The sequence below is a fragment of the Pezoporus flaviventris genome, unplaced genomic scaffold (assembly GCF_033815535.1).
Source record: "Pezoporus flaviventris isolate CSIRO_AGI_PZ_B2104156 unplaced genomic scaffold, CSIRO_AGI_Pfla_v1 ptg000001l, whole genome shotgun sequence".
Classification (NCBI taxonomy): domain Eukaryota; kingdom Metazoa; phylum Chordata; class Aves; order Psittaciformes; family Psittacidae; genus Pezoporus; species Pezoporus flaviventris.
Genome location: NW_026892549.1, coordinates 63,011,731 through 63,033,974, shown reverse-complemented (window position 1 = coordinate 63,033,974; position 22,244 = coordinate 63,011,731). Strand labels below are relative to the sequence as shown.

General features: G+C 42.0%; 1 protein-coding gene across 1 annotated transcript in view; it reads left to right on the top strand.

The window, feature by feature from the left end:
* The window catches only part of ODF2L (outer dense fiber of sperm tails 2 like), a 44,262-nt gene extending 31,740 nt beyond the window's left edge, over positions 1-12,522 (top strand). The window contains exons 8-16 of the mRNA XM_061462204.1: positions 2,806-2,991; positions 4,288-4,397; positions 4,705-4,840; positions 5,400-5,510; positions 7,313-7,417; positions 8,557-8,715; positions 10,679-10,764; positions 10,851-11,013; positions 12,370-12,522. Of these exons, the coding sequence (XP_061318188.1) occupies positions 2,806-2,991; positions 4,288-4,397; positions 4,705-4,840; positions 5,400-5,510; positions 7,313-7,417; positions 8,557-8,715; positions 10,679-10,764; positions 10,851-11,013; positions 12,370-12,507 (1,194 nt within the window). The 3' untranslated portion in view covers positions 12,508-12,522. The remainder of the gene's footprint in view (positions 1-2,805; positions 2,992-4,287; positions 4,398-4,704; positions 4,841-5,399; positions 5,511-7,312; positions 7,418-8,556; positions 8,716-10,678; positions 10,765-10,850; positions 11,014-12,369) is intronic.
* Positions 12,523-22,244: the final 9,722 nt, after the last annotated feature.

Genomic DNA, 22,244 nt, shown 5'->3' with positions numbered 1-22,244 from the left:
TCATCAGCATTTATATTTTGCACAATCCGCCCGACCCCACTGTTTTGATTGCAAGGTTTGTTGTTTGTTTTCTTTTTTCCTTCTTTCCTTAACTTGTGCATACTAGCAGTTCTGAATAGAAGTTGAGCACACAGAAGCATTTGCACTCACCTGACTGAGCTATCTAGAAGATAGATACCGATCCAGAGGCAGTCTCCATACAGTCAGTAGAAAGAGATATGCAAGTCCTCAGGATGAGTGGCTGTTATACGATAAGGGCGATGAATCACCACCTATTTATTGACTGTGAAAGAGTCAATAAACCTCTTAATACTGACTGAAAGAGAAACACTTAAGACTAATGCCTAACCTCGCTTTGTTTAAGGTAGCTGGAATCCCATTTCCTATTCTATGAAACAAGAGGTAAATTTGGGCATTTGCTTCAGTTACTGACTAGAACAAGGCAAGGAAGAGGTGATGTGTCAGAGGCTGGAGCATACATACCCTCAAATTTCAGTATTTGAAACTTGTCAAGAACACAGGCATGAATGAGAAAACACCGGCTAAAAAAAGAATGTATTTCTAACTTCTAAACTTTTTTTTTAGTAGCATATATCCCCTATTAATTCTATAATTTGTTAAGGAATCTATAGCAACTCAGTTTCCAAAAAAGTCATGTATGTCTATGTCTATATTAAAACCTCCTTTTCTCCTAAATAAAAATCGCTTACTTGTCCTACTTAGTACAACTACAGAATTCCAACAGCATTTTCATTAAAGTAACTTGATATATAACTGTATTTTCATTCAATCTTGATTTACAATCTTGATTCACGAGTTTTGTTTGTTTGCTCTTCAAAATGCGCTGAAGTTAGTTTATGGCTTCAAGCCTGTTGATGAGTTTGTTAATGATCTGGACAAAAGCTTGCGAAAGCTTAGCAATACCCTTATGAAATCAATCCTTCATGTAAATTTACCTCAGCCACTGAATAACGCCCAGAGCACTTATTGTTAGTGTGATTGTGACCTCCTGTGGTTATAACAAGCGATAACAGCTGTGTGCTTAAACCAAGAGTTGGAAGAGACCTTACATAGACTCTGATTTTCTATTTGCTCTATTTACTGAAGGTGTTCTTCTGCTGCCCTGGCCAAATCATGTCTTTGTTCATCAAATGCCTTATAAGCATCTATATATGAGAAGTGCTTCCTGCCTATTTGGGTTTTTTTATAATTTTTTGAAGCAGTACGGTACCTGAGACCCTCTTTTACGTGGAAAACCACATACTTTTTTCATTAATTGTGGAAAAGTTTTGGGGCCATTAGCAGGACCTATATGACAAATACCCTGTCATATGCATAATATGTGTATTTTATATCAACTGGCAAATAGTAGCTCGAATATAAGGCTGGCACATTAACATAGTAGGTAAATGGCATGTCATTCTGGTCCTTTTTCATGTAGAACATAATTAAGTGTCAGACCTAGACTCAAAGGAAGGAAACAGATGCATTAATCATTCTTACAATTAGGATATTTATAAGTGACTTGAGAAATTAATTTAGCTACTAGCCTACTTACATTGCTGTAGTTTGGCAGATGAATAATAAGTGATAAGACTGGAACTTGCAGTTGTCTTTATGAGGGTAGTTGTCTACTGGTAGCTTGGTCATATTTTTGATAAGCTGTACTTACCACCTTTGGAAGAATCAAATCTGAGATTCTCCTTGAAGCAGAGTCCAGTATTGCTTTTATTGTATGTCATTGTGCAATGTTTTAATGCCTTGTGTTTTTTTCCCCATTAATATTTAAATAACAAATGATACATACATGAGAAATATAAAAGTCATGAAGTTAGAGATGTTAATTATCTTAATTATCTTCCTGGACTGGATGGGGTTAATTCATTGCCTTCATCAGAGTAATGTAAAAATCTAGTTAGTCAGAAATACTAACAGTAGTAGAAAAGATAATATAATGACAGTCGTAGAACTCAGCTCTCATCTCAATTGCATTGTACACATTTCATGATATGATTAAATGTATTAAAAATACATTTCATGCAAATGTATCTTATTTCCTGAGTGTTGCAAGATCAAGCACTCAGGAAATTATAAGTTGTCCTTACAATGTGTGATTTAATGCTGTGGGTTAAGCTTTATCACAGCCTCTTTTAATTATCTTTAAACAATTGTCTGCTGTGGACAAGGCAGTGCTTAATCTTCACTATCCATTGAACACAAAATACAACTTTCCATAAAACATTGTTTCTCTTTCCATAAGAAATAGTTTCTCCTCTAAAAATTCTGTTTCACTATTACAGTGAGGCCATTATATGCATGGGAAAAAGTCAGAGATCTTGTAAGATAGTGTTTTGTCATCTAATAACAGACCATATCATAATGTGTGCATTCAAGAAAGACCACAGCCTTTCCTAGCTTCTTGACTTAAAAAAGCCCAAATCCAATATCTTAACTTTCATATGTAAATTTCATATGCAGTTATACTGATCTCCAGCCCTAGTTATGTGCGTGCTCTCCACAGATTCAGAGCACATACTGCTACCACATCGGTGAATATCACATCCCTGATATTCTTGGTCATCTTTGTCCTGAGTTTCCCAATAGGTATTTTCTCTTGCTTAACTGCTGTATCTATCTTGACTAGCTCCTTGTATCAACCATAAGTTTTGAGGTACAAAGATATTATGGGAATCGATTATAAATTACCGATTATAAATGTAATCGGTATTTCTGATGCCTGTTATGTCACAAAATGATCTGTAAGGTATAGAAATTTAAAAGATTTGATGTTTAATCATTCTGCAGACTCTACAGAAGAAAATAACAGCGTGGAAACTTCATTTTGGTGAATACAAGCATCAGATGTTAGCCTTAAAGGAAACAAGTGAGCAAAAGAAGAGTGCTCTGAAAAAAGCAGTCAGATGCCAGAAACAAAGAGCTCAGCACTTCGAAGCAGCTGTGGAAAAATTAACTTCCAAAATAAAAGAACGTGTGAGTGACTATGCTGTGAGCAATTGGGAGACTTTCTCCCGTGGAAATGGGAAGAGTTTGTTGGTCCTGCTCTGTTTGTATCTCTTTTATTCCTCCTTGGTTAAGGAAAAGGTTGCTGTAAGTGACATGCAAGCTGTTACTACATTTTTTTTTTGTTAAAATTCAGTGAATGTCTTAATCCATGAAGTTGTACACTCCAAACCGTAGTACATAAGAGAAGTCTGATCAGACTTCAAAGGTCAGTTGCATCTTTCCTGATCTTCCTGTTAGACCTTATGAATATACACTGACTTAACTCAGAAGTACAGTTTACTGAGAATCCATGATTGGAGTTTGAAGTCTTTGTTTTCTTTATCAGTGTAAGACATCTCATGTCATACTTCACTTTCTGTTTCTAAGCTGCTTGCTCCGAACCTTTTCAAATTCCAAGCGAAAACTTCTTTCATCCAGATTATTCCTTAGATTCCTGCACTGCATATCCCCACAGTGTGTCATTGTTCAAAAAGGCCAGGTGGATCAGAACTGTGCTGAGATCTTTATTGCCTTATTTAGGCTTCCTAGGAAGAGTATATTTTCATGCCTTCAGATGCATTGCCATAATTTTGGATATGTCAGTATTAAAGGTACATTTTTCCAGTTATTATGTCAGGAGATGATTAAAAACAGGGTGGTTTTTTGTTGTTTTCTTTGATCTTTGTGAGAAGACAGTGGTGGATCCTTACCTACACTTAGCAGTACAGAGAGAGATGACAGCTAACTCCTGGACTTTTGGTGTTTTGTAGTCACACTGTTGCTTTCGTTCCCCATTGACCTGGTGTACTTTCAGGATTGCATGTGCTGGTTAATTATTCATACTCCTTTGAGGGACTTTACCTAACTGCATTTCTTACTCAGCAGTTATTTTTTATCCTTAAACTGTTTTGGCAGGATTTTGGTTTTGCATAGATTTCTGTAATTTCTATGCAGTAGAGATGTAGTGGAGACAAATACTTTTATTGTAAGAAAAAGTTTCAATCTTAAAGTTTGAAATAAAGATGTTGTATTCTACAGCTAATACACAGTGCCAGTGTGATTTTGCCTTGAAAGTAAGTCTCTACTTAGACTTCACTTGTTTAAAATGTGAGTAGTTTTGTTCATTCTCTCTTGAGACAAAATTGACATTGCTTTGTGCCAGGGAGATGCAATAAAGCCATCTTATATTAAATTATTCTTGTGTTTAGAAAAATGGGTAGAACAAGATGGCATTTTTCAGTGGCATTCTTTTGTTTTGTAATGTGTAATTCTTGTATTGTGTAGGAAGTCAAACTGTCTGAGATACTGTCAGCTTCCAGTGTCTGGAAGAAGCAGCATGATAGAGTGGTTGAAGGAAATACAAGGTTAGAAATTCAAACAGAAGATCTTAAGAAGTAAGTTAAACTGTTGATCTATTCTTTTGTTTCTGTAGTCACACAGTTGATATTTAGTAGTGCAGCACTCAGTGTTGACAGTGTAAACATGCTTCTGTAGTCACATTCCTAAATTCTGAGCAGAATTTAGAAGTTGCAAACTGCAACAAATTCAAGATTTTTGGCCTCCTCTGCTGTATTTCACAACTTTTTTTAAAACATTTTATGATAAGAACACCAAAGGAGTATGTTAAGGTACAATTTAATATGCACAGTGAGAGTTTTGGAAGCACTGTGTATTTTACATGAGTTCTTGCTATCTAACAAGGCAGATCACAAGGCTTTTGGAAGACCTGAAAAGAAAGGAGGAATGGAGAAGAAACTCAGATGAGGAGATTCTTGGAAAGCTAAATGCTGTTGATTCTGAAAATGAAAAGATTTACCTCGAAAATGAAAAATTAAAGGTGAGACCATTATAAATCATTGTTGAGTGGCTTTGCATTTCTGATACTTTAATGAAGTAATCACAGTAATTTCCTTTGGGCCTTCTGTATAGAGATCCCAAACCTGTAGAATAAATTTTGCTATCCAATTTTTACAGGAAGTGAAAATGAGACACAGAAAATTTATCCGTGAAAGTCTATGGCAGAGCTAGGAACAGGGCTGTCTATTCATCTATCTGCTTAACCAGGATGCCTTTATTTCGCTGTCAGTAGCTACACAATTGCTTAGCTAGAAGTTGTTATTTTATGTTTGTAAAACTTCCTTTCAGATTAAAGAACTAAGTTTAGCTCAGTTATGAATTTCAACTTTTTTACAGGTTCTTTGTTTTATTTATCCTCCAAAGTAAATGTTCTCATGAGCTGACAAACCAGCTGCGGGTTCTCATTTTTGTTTGACAGGATAAAGAACTGTGTCAACCTTTTAAATGCCAGTAGGTCACTTGCTAGTGGTATCATATGGTAGATTGTGTTCTTTTAATAGCACTCTTAGAAATCTTGTATTTTCCATGTTTTTATCAAGGCTTCCCTTGCCACATTGGAAAGCAATAGTGTTTCTGTTGAAAATGAGCTGCAAAATCTTCAAAAAAAGGCAAAAGTGCAGGAAAACCTTGTTGAACAATATAAAAATCAGGTGAGTAGCATATTTGAAATGTTCATATATGGCTTTTAAATTCTAAGCAGTTTTGAGAAAATTATAAAGGTTTTGTTTATAGTAAACAAGAACTGTTGTTATGGTGACTGTAATACTGTTGTAACATTTGGGATGAGAGAAGAGAGTACCATTACAAACCATATCCAAACAGTCTTCACACTACTACTGGTACACTTAATCGTAAGTGTATTGTGTGAAGCCCAGCTGAAGCTCATGGAAGCTGACAGAGCCAATTACATAGTGGCTTAGTAAAGATTTGCTTCCTAAAAAATAAGTTTGCAACCCAGTAAACTATATTTAAAAAGCAAAATTTGAGTCTGGTGGCTTTAATGAACAAATCCAATGATATTTTACCTCTCCTTGGTTAAGGAGTAGGACTTTGGGGTGTTGATTGACAAGAAGCTCAACATGAGCCAGCAGTATGCACTTGCAGCCCAGGAAGCCAACCGTGTTCTAGGGTGCATCAAAAGGAGTGTGATCAGCAGGTCAAGGGAGTAATCCTGCCCCTCTGCTCTGCTCTGATCTCATGAGACCCTACTTGGAGTACTGAGTTCAGCTTTGGTGCCCCCAGCCCAAGAAGGATGTAGAGCTGTTGGAGGAAGTCTTGAGGAGGGCTGTGAAGATGTTCCAAGGGCTGCAGCACCTCTCCTATAGAGACAGGCCGAGAGAGTTGGAGTTATTCAGACTGGAGAAGAAGAAGCTTCAGGGAGACCTTGTAGAGCAGCCTTCCAGTACCTAAAGGGACTGACAAGAAAGCTGGAGAGGGACTTTCGACAAGTAGTGACAGGACAAGGGGGAATGGCTTTAAATGACAGAATGTAGACTTAGATTAGATCTTAGGCAGAAATTCTTCCCTGTGAGGGTGCTGAGGGGCTGGCACAGGGTGCCCAGAGAAGCTGTGGCTGCCCCATCCCTGGCAGTGTTCAAGGCCAAGTTGGATGGGGCTTGGAGCAACTTGCTCCAGTGCAAGGTGTCACTGCCTGTGGAAGATGGTTGGACTGGATGAGCTTTAAGGTCCCTTCCAACCCAAACCAGTCTGGGATTCTTTGGTATCTTTTTTTCCACATTTCTAAGAACCTCAAGCCAGCATTCAAGTATTGTTATAAGCAGTTTTATTTATACAGGTAGTTCCACACTGAAAATACCAGCAAAACAAAAAAAAAATCAGACTTAAAATGGGCTTTTTATATTTGCTTTTAATCACAGAGAAGACATTTTAGAACTTTGATTCTAAGTTGTATATATTTCTGCACTAGTATAGGTACCATTTCACTGAGTCTTCTCTTATCTCTTGTAAAAATTATTGAAAGACATGATACAAAACCTAAGTAAAATTAGTGTGTCTTGTCTGTAGAATGCATCACCACGATTAAAATTGTTGCCAGCTTTAAGATGGGAAATGTAGTTCCAGGAAACAGCCTTAAGCAGTGAGTAGAATGAAATTCCCCAGCTTGTAGCTGTGGTGACTCCAGATGGGAACTGCTGGTGGTACCTATTATCTGAAGGGTGAGTCATGCTGTCTGCTTCTGTAGCACAAGTGCAGCTCATTCTCCATAGTTGAATATGAAATGTTGAGATCAGAGTGTTCTTTACCCAGTTACATTTTTATATGTGCTGTGGTGAGTAGGAAAATGAAAATAAATAACTCATATTATGACAGATACTGAGGTTCTGTTTAGAAATCAAAGGTTTTCCTTTATGCTTCATACTAATGATTCTGTATTTTCTGTATTTAAAAGAAACACCTTGCAAATGCATGTGAAAATTATATGTTGTCCTAGGTACAAGAATTACAAACAGCAGTAGAAGAATTGAAATCCAGATATGCAACAGCCTTAAATGAAAACAAAAGAATAATAGAAGACGAAAGCTTGGAAGTAGATCAGGTAAGTTTCGGAGTAATAAAACATGTTTCCAAACATGCTCTAGGGCATTGATCTTTCCTACACTTTTGTGTAGGATCCACTCAGAAGTCACAGGGTACTGGCTCTTTTTCCATGTATAAAACTGTTTTTAAATTCACTAGATGTTTTATAGCCTCATGTGAGCTGGTGTGTTTTGGTTACCACACAATTGCAGAAAGGTGAGAAATGGTTCCTAGAGTAATGATGAAGGAGTTGGGCTGCTGTTGTGGAATTTCAGGATCTTTTTATCACTTTTAAAAATGGGATTTTGTTGATGCTTTTAAAACTATGTCTCTCAACAGTACACCTGTGAAAGTTGCATCCAGAAGCAAACCTACCATAAGACTGCTTTGTCTGTTTTAACTAGCAGTTAAAACAGAGCATCCATACAGAGATGAGTTTTAAGTGTTTCAGCAGATGGAGTTGAATAATCGAACAGAGTTAGCACATTCTTAAGCATCAGAAAACAATGCAAAACTGATAGGAAAATCATTTTGCTCAGTTCCCCACGGCTCATCAAAACACATATTCTTTTAAGCTATAAAGCTGTGGTAAGGATAGGTTTTGCATTGCCTGCAGTGTTCTGTTTTAGAGAACAGAATTAATTCTCACAGAGGGCATCTTAGATATACATTTTATTTCATACTAACTTTATTTTTCCATATTTGAGTCGCAGAATGGAGAAAAATACTTTCTGAACCCCAAAATAGTGCTTGCACGGAATTTTATGTGGCTTCAAATGGCATTAGGTGTTGCCCTCTTTTCCAGTAGTTGTATGATTAGAAGTTTTCCTGTCAGCTGTTTAATGTGGCTGTATGCCATCTCCCAAAATATATTGCCATAAAGACAAAAAATTTGGGTATTGCATGATGAACTGCTACCACTTGCATCATTTAGTATATATTCATTATGAATGTTACTGGTTCATTAATGAAATACAGTCAGAGATGGAAATTTCTCCAGTGCTGAACTTCTAACTTTGTCAGTATTCTATAAAATCATTGATATTATGCAACTTGTGTAGAATTTTAGATTTATTACTTATGGAAAGTCATTAAGTATTACAACAATTAATTTATGGTTTTACATTCACATTTTTCTCCTCTGATGCTACTATGCAGGTGAGGGACAACGTGGAGCCTGAGTTAAAGGAGTTAGAACATGGTTTTGAGTTGCTGAAAGCACCTGAGGAAAAACAGCAATCCTCTCAGAAAAAGCTTCTATCCTGGGAAAGGATCCATGCACAGAAATGCAAAACCCTTAGGGAGCTGCAGGTTCAGGTGCTTAGAATATGCTTATTTTTAAAGATAAAAGAGAAAATTACATGGAAGAAAGTCTCTGGGCCATTTTTTTCTTATTAGCATGTGTGACCATCATGTAGTTTCCTTCCTTATTTGCTTCATAGATCAGGAGTTTCTTCTGTAGACATAGCATAATGCAAATAAAACTATTGCCAATAGTATTTATGTGAATTCAGTATTAGACAAGACTGGTTACTTGTAAATTCTGTATCTTTTCAGTGCGTATATTCTTGATCCTTTTGAACACTTATGGCCTGAGATGTGCTGCAGAATTCTTCCCTAAAAATAAATGTGCAAGCCTAGTTAATGTTTGTATCTGGTGCAATAATTTAATTCCACGGTCATTTTGTTTTTAATGACTAATTTATAAGCCAGACAGTATTTGCTCAGACAAATAGTCATAAATTATATTGCTGATGGATAACTTTAACATTTTAATGATTACATTGTGTTGCTTGATAAAATATGTTATAAATTATGCTTTAGCAGGATCGTACCTATTTTAGCAGTATGTCAGCATTACTGCTTGTGTTTGCCCTTAAGCCCCAGTATGAATATTCCTCAGCTTTTTTTTCCTGTGACACTGGTTTCGATGGCAGGGCTCAATTTGGGGGAATACTCTTCTAGCAGAATGACAAAGGCGTTTGAATCAGTGGGGTGGGAAAGGGATTTAATCTTCTTGCTGTGTCAGTGGGAAAACTCCAGCTGAAGAGCAGTGAGGATCTGTGTCCCCATAGACTTTATATGCTTATAAAAGAAATCAGCTTTTGATTTTGTTTTAGATTTCTTGTCAAGATGATGTTCACAGCACCAGATTTGGTTCGTGTTTGTATTATTTTAAATACTTCTTCCAGGAATGCTCATAATCTCATAAATCCATCTTTGCCTAGCAAAAGACTTAGGCAACAATTAATTTTGATGCGCATCTACAAAATGATGCATGTAATTTTAATCTAACTACATGTTTTCCTGAATAGATGCAAAAAAGTTATTATTAAGTATAGCTAAGGATTTGGGAATATGATCACAAGTCTGATGGAAGAGTAGTTAAATTCCAGCATTACATCTTGGTGATGCCCTTCAGAGATTCTGACCCATGATGCTATGACCAGAATTTAACAAGATTCCTTTTGAAGTAACAGGACCCTGTGCAGAAAATCTCTTCCAGGTTCAGCTAAAGCAGGACATCAATTTCCTGCCCCTCTGCTGGACATCTCTGCTACTCCTAGTCTGCTGGTTTAACAGCCTGCGATTCACATGGACAAAATCACACAGATTAGCTCAGATTACTGGATGGAACTGCTTGTGGTAGTCCAGTGAATGATGGAGGTGCCAGCAGGCTGTTGATGCGGGCGTTTGTTGTTCATTTTTTGTCGCTGTGTGCTAGCAAGAGCAGCCATCGCTGCTGTTAATGAGATTTAAAAGGAAATACGTCAAAGTTTGTCAGTCCGGATGCTGGGCAAGGGAACACGGTTTGACTTCTTGCTTTCTTCAACTTGTGAGATGAATCTGATTGTCTTTTCTGATATTCAGCACTTTCTGACATTCTCTGCCAGTCCTACACTGTATAGAAATATACACTATTAGTTTTATGCTTCCAATGACTGTAGTGTGAGGGAACTGATTTTTGCCGGAATCTAAAACTTAGGAGTCAAAGTTCACAAGGAGGTGGACGAGCTCCTCATACTCAAGGCCACATGAGCAGCATGTGGGTTTTGTTCAGGCTTCCCTTTGTTACACAGCAGGGTTTCAGCCTTAAAAGTGTTCACATAAAGTTTTAGTCTGCTACTTTGGTGGCATTTTATTTGTTTTAAATACAATATCACCTTTACTCAAATATAACATAGTGTTTACTCGGAATTACAGCTGAATTGTTCAGGTGGAGTTTAACAGGCAAGCTTATTGTAGGTCTCCAACTAGAAATGAATTGTCACTTTCACAGGAGGAATACAGCGCAACTTCTGCGGGCAGTCACTCCTTAGAAGAAGAAAACTGTAATATTGAGAAGAAATACGAAGATCTTAAAAGGTAACTGCTTAAAAATCTGACTGCAGTTAATTCCTACACGTGTCTGCTGTAGTGAATTACAATGCATTGATCTGTTCTGCATAAAGGCAATTAGAAAAGATGGAGATTGAAAATAAAGAACTTGCTAGTCAGCTCAAAAACGAAGATGAGAGTCTGCAGTGCAGTCAATTGCAGCTTGAAGAGAAAATTGCAGAATATAATGGATTAACCAGACAACTGGAATCGGCTTTGGAAGAAGGGAGAAAAATGGTATTGATGATTTAATACATCTCCTCAGCCTGTTTGCCATTGTTAGTTAAAAACAGCATTAAAACCAAACGTGCTTGAGAAGAAGAGATGGGACAAGATTGTTTTACGTGAAGGGAGCAGTACTAAAAAGTGACTGGGAATTTGGGCATGTTTAAATATGGATTGCACAGTTCAGTTTCTCTGTGGGATTCGGATCCTGTTGAAATGAATGACAAAGTTCAGAGGACAGACAGTTCCCTATCATTTTATTTGAAGACAAATCAAAATGCTTCAACCACCCAATATTGAATCCCATAGAAAAGCCTCTGAACCAAACCTTATTTTTTTGTTATTTTGTTTGAAAAAGGCAGCCCACGAGAACTTCAATGGGAGGGTTTCGTTTTAGAGGAAGGCTTTGCACACTTTCAGTATTAAGCAGAAATTTGTTATCTGTAGGAAGGATGCACCCAGTAAATCAAATGGGAGAGAAATGAGATTGCAGTTATTTGTTTAATAAGAAAATAGGTATGAAATTGTGATTTCTTTCCCAGATTAATCTTGTTGAAATAAACCTGAATTTCCTCGGTACTGAGGATATTGGTTTGGGTTTGAAAAAAACAACAGCTTTGGCTTAACTTACAAATGAGTTACAAAAGTAACAGCTGCTCCCTCCTCACGTTTTTATCCAAATTGGAATTTCTTTCAGATTTCGCTAGAAAGTTTCCAAGGTTTGTTTAGTTCCTTCTGTGCATGGGAAATAACTCCCCCCTTGCAACACTGTGTGCAGTGCTGGTGTCCTCAACATGAGAAGGACGTGGAGCTGTTGGAGCAAGTCCAGAGGGGCCCACAAGGATGAGCAGGGGCTGGAGCACTTCGCCTATGAAGACAGGCTGAGAACACTGGGGCTGTTCAGCCTGAAGAAGGGAAGCTGATGGAGACCTCAGAGCAGCTTCCAGTGTCAAGGATGCTGGAGAGGGACTCCTCATCAGGGACTGCAGTGATAGGACAAGGGGTGATGGGCTCAGACTGAAACAGGGGAAGTTCAGGTTGGATATAAAGGCAGAAGTTCTTCCCTGTGAGGGTGCTGAGGCGCTGGCACAAGGTGCCCAGAGAAGTGGTAAATGCCCCATCCCTGGCAGTGTTCAAGGCCAGGTTGGACGGAGTCCTGGGTGACATGGTCTAGGGTGAGGCGTCCCTTCCCACAGCAGAGCTGGAACTGAATGATCTTAAGGTCCTTTCCAACCCAAACTATTCTACAATTCTATTAGCTGACAGGACAGGCAGTGGAGCTGTTAATGCTGAGGTATAAGAACATACTTTGCTTTGGGTTTGAAGTGAAAGTAAATGTACCTCATTTCTCTCTCATTACCCTTACAGGTGGCTGAAGAACTGGAAAAGATGTCATGCAGAGAACAAGCCCTTCAGACAAAGATGCTGTTTCTTGAGGCTGAAGTGAGAGAGGGGCAAGAAAGGAAAAACCAACTCCACTGCATATTTCACCACGTGAGTAAATAACACTGCTTATGACTTCAGGAATTACTACATCAGCACTTACAATCGGAGTTCCTTTTACTGAAACACACGCTGCTGCTGAAATTGATACACGCTTTTGGGAACAGCAAATGAATTCCATTTGACAATAGACTTTGTGTATTGACATTTCTAATAGACTTAAAAGACGGCCAGTCTAACTAAATCGCTCGAGCAATATTGAGTTTACAGCTCTTATTCAATCCAGTTTTCCCAGCAAGGCAAAAATCAAAGAATATGTATGAAGCTATAATTTCCTTCTCATGCTGAGTGAACACACCTGGATTTTAGTAAATGCATGACGGTTCCATAATGACATAGTGGCATCTTTTTAGTTGTTCCTGATTTGATGACAAGATTCAGATCTCACTGGAATTTGTGAGCAGCTTTCATCTTCTGTACTGATGTTGCACAGAAACAGAGTTGGTAACAAAAGAGATGTTCTCATTTTTCAAAGCATCAGGCCTTTAAATGCCCGGGATTCTGTTGTTCCTTACCTCTTCAGCAAAGCCACAGTCTGAGAAGGATTCGGGGTGAGCAATGTTCTCTGCAGATAAACAAAGGAATCTGTTCCGTTGTTTTATCTAAGCCAGAAAATTTCAGCACATTTTCTATTAATAAAATACCACACACAGCTGAATTCTCCAGACCAGTGCTGGCAAATCCTGGGCTTTGACTCAGTCAGAGGTTTGTCCTGTGATCAGTAATAATAAGCTACAAAGACATCTGAAGTTAATAGAGAAGACACTGGAAAGGTTTCCTATCACTCTCCTAGACTTCCAAAACCAATGTTGTGTATTCTGACTCGCAGCATTCAAGGTTAGAATTTGCATTTGGTTGGCTTGAATTTATTCAAGATTGAATAAGACCTCAGAGACGTGGTTCTGAATTCAGCGTGCTTTCATCAGTTTTGATCTGTATCAAGTGCAACTTCACGTCTGCTTTTACCCTAAGACAAAAGTGTTCTTAAAACAAGATCAGACATTGGCTGGTGGCTTATTCTATTACAGTTTTGCATAGGAAATTCTTGCTGTGTTGAAGTAAAACAGAAAAGAAACTGTCTTGTATTTGGTCCCAGAAAAACTCCCAGGATGTTTTCAAGTGGTTTCCATTTGAAGTTCACAGGTAAAATATAAACGTTTGAGAGAGCTGCTCTGAATTAATTAAACGCTATCTGTTCCAATGACATTTACACGTAACTGAGGATGCCTTCTGGAAAACGAGGAAACGGTTTTATTCCTGTTGTTGTAGTGAAACTGGGAAAAATAGGGCTGTGAGGGTAACTTCATTCAGTTCCTGACCAGCTAAGGCTGGACCGAAATCTGAGGCTGTAATTCCAGTTTTTTACAATGAATTTATTTTAACCGATCAGCACCTGGAATCTGTAATAGACAAAGCAGTAAATACCTGGGTATCTGCAGCATGTACATAGCATATACATAACATATAACCTATGACGTGCACCAGGGGTGGAACTGGTGAGCAGGTAGGATTGCTATCAGCCATCTTTTTTATATAAGGAACTACAGGCATCATAAATCACATCGAATAGCAATAGCAGATGTTTATTGACAAATCAAGATGAGAGAGAGTGTTGAGCCCAGGACAGATTTAAGCTGCCACAAATCTCTCATGGGAAGAATTCGGGCAATGAGCTCTTCCATTCCCAGGCCTTATCCTGATTATCAGCTCAGCCAAACACAATCACTTCGGTCCTGACTGAACATAAACAAAGCCTTGACATTTTGTGGCCTTTTTGGAACCCTTCAGTTTTGTGGAGCCTCTGAAACCTGTCCCAGGTAAATGACACTTCCAACAATCAGGTACCAGCCGCCTTACCCGATTCCTGATTGATTTGTGGTTTACTTCTAAGCTCATTGCATTTCTCTTTGTGTTTTCTTCTAGAACAAAAAGCAGCACGAAGTACATTTGAAGGAGCTGGAGAACAGCCTGCAGAAGTCGGAGAACAAGAGCCGGAGCATGCAGAATTACGTGCAGTTCCTGAGAGCTTCCTACGCCATCATGTTTGGCTGAATTCTGGATTGGATTCCCAAGGTTTGGCTCTCGGCCTTGCTGCGGGCAGGGCAGACTGCAGGACAGCAGCGATAGGTGTATAAGTGCAGGCTGTGCACACAGGGCTGTGCAGAGCTCTGTGCATTCACTGTGTGTTAGGTCCTGTGCTCTAAAACCTTACGCGTATCCTTTAGCCCACGGTAAATACAGGGGAGCACAGATTGCCCTTCAGTTCATGCTGGGGAAAAGAACAGCCATGGGTGGGTTACACAGGACTTTGCCTGTTTTAGTTGTTAATAATTAGATGATATTCATCAGACCTCACACTTCTGTGACTGTAGAAATCTGGTTGCCCAAGACAATGACACCTGTCCTGTTAAGAGAGACAAGGATTTAAGGAGCCTTCGGTTCCCTTCCTTTCTTTTACTGTAGTTCCGCACCAGTGCAGCACGCACGGCTGCTCTGCAGGAGATGGAAGCCATCACAAGGCTGTCCCATCCAGCCTTTTTCCCACACATCCCATTATGGTCTGGAGTGCACCGGAGTGATATTCTACAAATAGAAGTTGGAAAGTATTTCAGATACAGATGGAGTTTGAGCTCTGAATGTGCTAATGGAGCCCTTCACGGGCACAGCTGCAGTCAGGTATGGAAGTGTTTGTGTACAAGAGCTGCTGTCACTGAAGTCAGACTGACTTAACTCTCAGGTTGCACCCATGTAACTGTTCAGCCGACACAGGGCTAATACAAAACCCAGTTCTCATTGAGAAAGTCATTGATTTATAGGCACATGGTGGGAGACGTTTGTCAAAAAGTAGTACTTTCAGTTCAAAATAAGCCATTTAGAATGTGTATTTATCTGGGTTTTGACTGGAAATGTAAGTTAGTTCACGCACAGACACTTCCTGTTCGTTAAATGTAGCATTTCATTGGTAGTTATAATGTGTAGGATGTTGATGTGTTTTTCTTTCTTTGCAATACTTACCCATCCTGACAAATACTGATCTGTGTTAATGAGCTGCTTTGTGTGCACTTTGAAAGATAAAAGTGTTTCATACCTATGACACACAGTAGAAAATATTTCTGTTAAATCTGGGGGCTTTTGCATTTCACACACGCACAGAACCATGTTTGTGTTCATTTAGCTCTGTTTGTGCTCCTGTGAAAATAGCAAAACCTTTCTGAAGTCATCAGATATGAAGAAAAGATTCCAGACACCAAGTGCTGAATCCATGAAATGTTCCTAAAAGCTCATCGTGGACAGCTCGATGCTTTCCATTGATGACCGATACAAAGACGTGCAGTCCCTGCACTGCTGCGGGCAGGAACCTGGCTCACGATAAAAGTCATCCCCTCACACATGAGCGCCTTGCCCACAGAGACCCTGGCTCACGGGACGTGTCGTTCCCCCAGAGAACACTCACCTTGCTCTGCCCTATTCCATGTGCCTGGAATGGTGCGATGTTCCCGCAGCACCTCCCTGCTCACAGCCCCCCTCCATTGCGCTGAGCACAGCGGCAGGCACCGCTGCGCTGCCCTGCCCTTCCTCCGCTAGGGGGCGCCATCATTGCCCTGCCCTTCCTCCGCTAGGGGGCGCCACCGCTGCCCTGCCCTTCCTCCGCTAGGAGGCGCCATCCTCCTCCTGCCCTTCCTCTGCGAGGGGCCGGAACCCCCGTCCCGCCCTTCGGGTGCCGGCACTGCTGGGGCCGGGGATCAGCTCCGGGTCTCTTGGGGCAGGGGCGCGCTGCCGGGAGCTGCTGAGCCGGGTCCGGTCCCTGCACAGGTACGGACACAAGGACGGGCGGAGGAGCCGCAGCCGCGACGGGAGCTGCGTGGAATCCAGCAGCAGCCGCTCTGCCTGTGCTGGGGATGACGTGGGCACGGCCAGAGCTTGGGGATTTGGCCCGTTTTGCTTCGGGGTTGGGTTTGGGGTTTGTTTTGCTGTGCTTGCTGTTGCTTGTTTGACTCGGGTTCAGGCTGCGTTTGTATTGGGTCAGGTCCCCATCTCGTTCAGGCCCAGCTCCTGTTCATTTGCAGCTCCGGCCGGTTCCTGCTCTGGATTCAGCTCCAGCTCACAGACAGCTCTGACCAGTCTGAGCTCCACCACTGCCAGGAGCTCACTGGGCCACGTCTGTCCCTGCACAGGGGAGCCCCACATGCAGGGTGTGGGATGTGAAGCCCCAAGAAGCAGCTCTGACACAGCTCCCGGTTGGGGGCTTGGGCCCCCCTTCCTTGGTGTGCGTGGGGGTATTCTGAGGTTCCCTTTGGTTTGGGTTTGCTGGTTTGATTTTGGGTTGGTTTGGTTTATTTTGGGGTTTGGATTTGGTTGGGTTTGGTGTTGGTTCAGCCACAGCTCCTGGACATCTCCAGTTTGGTTCTGGCTCTGGGTTCAGCTCCTGGCTGTTGTGGCTGCAGCTCATTCGCAGCTCCAGGGCAGCGGTTTCTGTCCCCACGACAGCTCCAGCTCATTCATGGCTCGGGCCCCATTGCAGCCTCAGGTCTGTTTCTGCCCTCCTGTTTTTCAGGCCCAGCTCCTGGATGGCTGTAGTTCCATCGTGGCTGCAGCTCGTGTCCATCTCCAGCCCCAGGCAGTTACAGCTTGCGCTTGCTGAACTGAGCCTGGCTTGTGGCCATGTCCTAAACCAATCCCTGTCACGATGCAGATGAACAGGAGCTGTCAGAACTGCTCATGCCCAGCCCTGGAGCAACAAAGAGTAAACAAAGAGTTGGCCCCAAGCACAGTGCGAAAAGCTCCTTTCGCCCCAGAGACCGTCTCATGCGTTCAGTTCAGTTCCGTTTCAAGCCCCCCCAAACGCAGCTTTGGGCTCTCCCGGGGAGCCCCAAAACGGGCTGAGGGACCCTGGTGCCGAGCACCCACAATGCAGCACTTGGTCTCAGTTTCCGAGCCCTAGGATGGGCCACATCATCCTTTCCCCAGGCTCCAAAACCCAGCACTTGGTCTCCATTTCTCAGCCTTAAGAGCAGCCCCAGGAGCCTTTTTTTCAACCCCCCAGACCACAGCATTCAGGCTGTGTGCCCCAAAATGCAGTGGACTTAGTCTCTGTTGCTCAGATAAAACACGTACCCCCTGAGCCCAGTTCTGAGGCCCCCAGTGCAGCACTTGGTCTCTGTTCATGAGCCTCACACCTGGCCCCCAAAATGCAGGACTTTGTTTCTGAGCCCTAAATCTGGCCAAATGAGCTGGGTTTGAACCCTCCAAACACAGCACTTAGTGGTTTTTTTGTGTGAGCCCTAAAACTGTCTGAGTGACCCAGGGTTCACACTCCAGAAACACAGCACTTGGTCTGTTTCTGAGCCCTGAACCTGGCCCACAAATCACAGGATTTAGTCTCTCTCAGCCCTAAATCTGGCCATATGAGCCCTCATAATGCAGTACTTAGTGGGGTTTTTTTTTCTGTGTTAGAGCTGGCCAAGGAGTCTGGGGCCAAGCTCCCCAAACTCAGGACTTGTTCTCTTTCTGTGAGACCCAAAACTGGCGAAGGGAGTGTGGTTTGGAGCCACCCAAAGTGTAGGACTCAGTTTCTGGTGCTGAGCAGTAAAAGGCAGGACTTGGTCTGTATTCCTGAGGCACAACATCAGCACCAGCTTTCGGTCTGGGCACCTGAGGCTTAGCACCACGCTCTGGACCTTCACACTTCAGGGGCTGATTCCTGGCACACCTGATGGTGCTCTCCAGAGAGGCTTTACCCAGAAGCAGGCTTAGGGACTGGTCCTGGGGCTGTGGGAGCAGTCAGGCCCCAGCTGGCTCCTCGCTGCCATGGCAAACATTGCCCTGTGCCCACCATCCCCAAGGAGCAGGTGTGGGCTGGGTCCCAGCCCCGGGACACTCCAGGACCCCTGATCCCCTGTGAGCCATCTCTACAGTGTTAATTCTGCATCTGTGGGGCTGGGTTTATGTTTCATGTGCCTGAAAAGGGTTGGCCCCAAGTGGCAAAAAAGGGCATAATCGGCATGTCCCAATCCGGACTTTCCTAAACGTCTCGTTCACCTCCACCCTGTTTGAATCCAGGTTTCACCCAGATTTGAAGGAAAAAGGCACATGACATTTGTTAAATCTTCTCTTTGCTAACAATGAAAAGCACCAGTTTGAGCAGCTCAGTGAGGTCTGGCAGGAGGGGCAGAAGCAGCTCTCCCCCTGAACCCTCCCATCTTCCATTCAGCCTGTGCTTCCCTCTGCCAGGTTCTCCCTGTCCACTTCTCAAGCACTGCTGGAAACAAGGCCCCAGCTGACAATCCAACAGGCAGCAAATAAGTGCTTCTTGTACCCATTGTTTGCCCGGTGGGGTTAAAGCCTGCAGAAAAAGCGTTCTCCCTTCTCCTGACAAAGTTCTCCTTCAGCCTCAGAACACTGAGGAGCAGCTGAGAATTGGGAGACTTTCACACTGAACATTAAGCTTCTTACCAGAGCTTTTTCCCTTGCTCTGGTTCAAACAGAAAACAGATTCCTCTTGCTGCTGTTAACTCGTAGAGGAATGGACTGAGCACCTCAGGGAAGGGACTGAAGTTTTCTAGGAGCACTGGAAATGGGTTATCACTGCACGTGTCCAGTTGAGCTGTCAAAGTCCTCCAAGTCATGCTGAAGTACAAGCTATGTTTGGAGCCGTGATAACCTGCTATCAGTCCAGCGGCAAGGAAAAGAAAGGCAGGGGTGGGAATAGCTGGAATACAGCCGTGTTTGTACCTGGGGCTGTTTTGGGCTTCACATGCTCTCAGTTCTTTTGAGAGTGCGCTCGGGGGACAGTGATGGGCACCAGAGTCGGAACGGGTCCCAGCGGAGGGGCTGCTCCTCTGTACCGAGTGTCTCAGCTGGGTCACTACGCTGTGTACCAGCCTCAGGGACAATAATACACATGGTGTACACAGGGATTACTACTGCCCCTCAGAGCCACCTTCCATCCCACCAGCAGGATGCACCCCAGCGCTTCAGAGGCGACACCCTGAGCACGAGGAGATTTCTGTTAACACTGAAGCAGTGACCTCAAACAGCCTTTCCACGTTCCCTGCTCACGACTGTTGTAAATACAACGTTTCCAATAAAACAAAACCCTACTTTAAATGTTTTAATGACCTGGTTGGCATTTGTGGGTTAAAACAAGGAAAGAATGTCCATGTGCAGATTTGACCTTGGCCTTTAATTCCCTCCTAAGCTCCAAAACAATGTGCTAGCAGCTCCTGGCTTTCCAGAAGTCCTGTTGCAATACGTGAGACCGCAGCTGAGTTTTAAGAAGCCTCTCACACACATGCCTTTCTTTTTAACCACTGCCTTCCCAAATCCATCTGCTCATCACCTCCTCTGGAGATACTTCATTATCTGTCAGTGTTCTGCTGAGTCTGTCACACTGGCAACTTCTGGCACAGCAGGTTTTAGAGCTGTTGCTTTTATGCCAATACATTCCTGCAGTAGAACACCACAATGAAGTAACTAAATAAAGGCTTATTCACAGAACTCACCTTGTCATGAGTCACCCCAATTAAAATTAGTCAAATGGGGCTTAGCATCTGCTTGCACTCAACAGCTCGGTCTAAGGAAATGGTCTATTTGGTTACATACATCTCTTCAGTTGCCTCTGTGGAGTGACTTTTTCCAGAGCAGCATTTCCCAAACTTTCTATTATCAAGATTAAAAAAAACAGCTTTGATTTGTGCCAAACTCTAAAGCTATTTTAAAGCAGAAAACTGGCTCAGTCATGGAGGTGGAGTTCCCTATTTCTACCCAAGTAAACCAGTCTCAGCAGTCTGAGTTTTGTCTGGACAGCACTGACCTGGTTTTTCCAGTTCTGTTCTATTTTTGGTGTTCTATTTGGCACCACGTGTGGATGCCATTTGTTTCCCAGAACGAGGGAAGGGCAGGTAAGAAGGATGTTAGTTTGTGGACAAGCAGAGTGGGGAATGGGCTTGGGCACTACAGCATCAGAGCTCCTTCCGCCAGGAAAAGCCATTTCTTTTCCCTTTCTTTTTGTCTTTTGTTTCAAGATGAAACCAGTTTCATTTGATGCCTGAACAGACGTGATGGAATGGGTTTGACAAACAGATTCTAGGAACCTGTAACATGCACGGCCATCCTGACCTTCCAAGTGAAGTTTAGGGCATCATTAATACAGGTCTGTCTGTATCCAGAGCACAACCAAAAGCCTGGAACCCCAACATGGGAAGGGAAAACCAACCAACCTCCTCCCAGAAGAGCTGCCCATCACTGATTCATGAAACTAAGAAACCTTTTTCCATGCTCATGAAAAAGACCGGCATAAACCAACTGCTATCTACACCTAGTAAGGCAGCAAAGACATTATACATTGACATAGGTGTTCTGAACAGCAGTTTTATAAGCAGAAATTTGAGCTTCCACATTATTGATTTTCTTCTTGGCAGATAAAAGTTGCCCTTTATTTTTTCTATAAAAGAAAGGTAACTTTTCCCCCTATTGTTTCTCGCAGTTGGACTGCAGGTGCTCATTAGCATGGCTGTTTCTATGGACAAGCCACAGTATCTATGACAACTATATATACACTTTAAGAATGAATTTTTCACTCCTACCTTGATGACAGACCAATCTCAATGGGTTTTTCACATTTCTAGACCACTTCAGAACACCAAGGATTAGGTGATGCACTGGTATCTGTCGAGTGTGCCGAAAGCTGCATCCAATGGAACAATCACTAAATTAGTTCTCTCTCTCCACTCCTAATCCACAGGGTATTTCTTCTTTCTACATTTAAGAAACATAAAGACTGAATTCCCTGTTCTGCAGAAACATAAGTCACTTGTCAGCACTAGATAGGATTGAATGAAAAAGCCTGTCATGTAAGTAGCACTCCATGCTGCAGTTTCTCTTCCCTAGTCGTTCTCATCTTCTAGTACACAGTACAGAGCTAATGAAGCAGCAGTATATCCAGAATTTTCTTACAGTACAAATCACTTTGGAATAGTGCTAAAGTAATTTTGTATTTGGGATGTCCAGCCACGTGCATCTACTCCACTACTGGTGCCACACCCGGGCAAGAAACTTCCCTGCAGCAATGCAGATTGGCTAGGATGCCAGCTTTTTCCCAAAAGAATTCAAACACTGCACCATGGCCCCTCAACACCCTTGAAAGATGGTGAATTGATCCTTGAGAGAGAGCTGGAATTTGTTGCTCCGTGGCTTCAGTTCTACTGTTCCAGGAACTGGTGTTTTCACTCTACATAAGGAAGAATTAAAGTGCTGAGGCACACAAACTGAGCATTTGGAATGACCTGCGTACCAGAGAGCCCAGAGTTAACAGCTCATCGGCGCATTCAGGTGTATCTTGTTTTCACTCTTACACTACCAAGTTTCAAGAATCCTGACAGCTTGTATGTCTACCTCTACAACAGAGGAAAACCATTAAAAATCACAAATACAATAAAGGTGGAGAGTGATTATCCTATTTTTCTCCAGTTAGTAAGATTAAAGAACACTCAAAAGAATCACCACATTCTGATACATTTTAACCTTAGTCAGGCCTACGCTCTTCTAAAAACCAATGAACTTGAAGGGAAAAAGAAGTGGCCAGCGGGTAATGGTGAGAGAGGTCAGAATCAGTGCAGACTTAGAGCAGATTAATGCATCTGTGATCCATTCATCAAATAACCTGAGGTTTGCTGAGCATGCATTCGCTGTATTGCTACAGAATTTGTAATCACATAATCAAGAAACATAAAAAGCCTAGA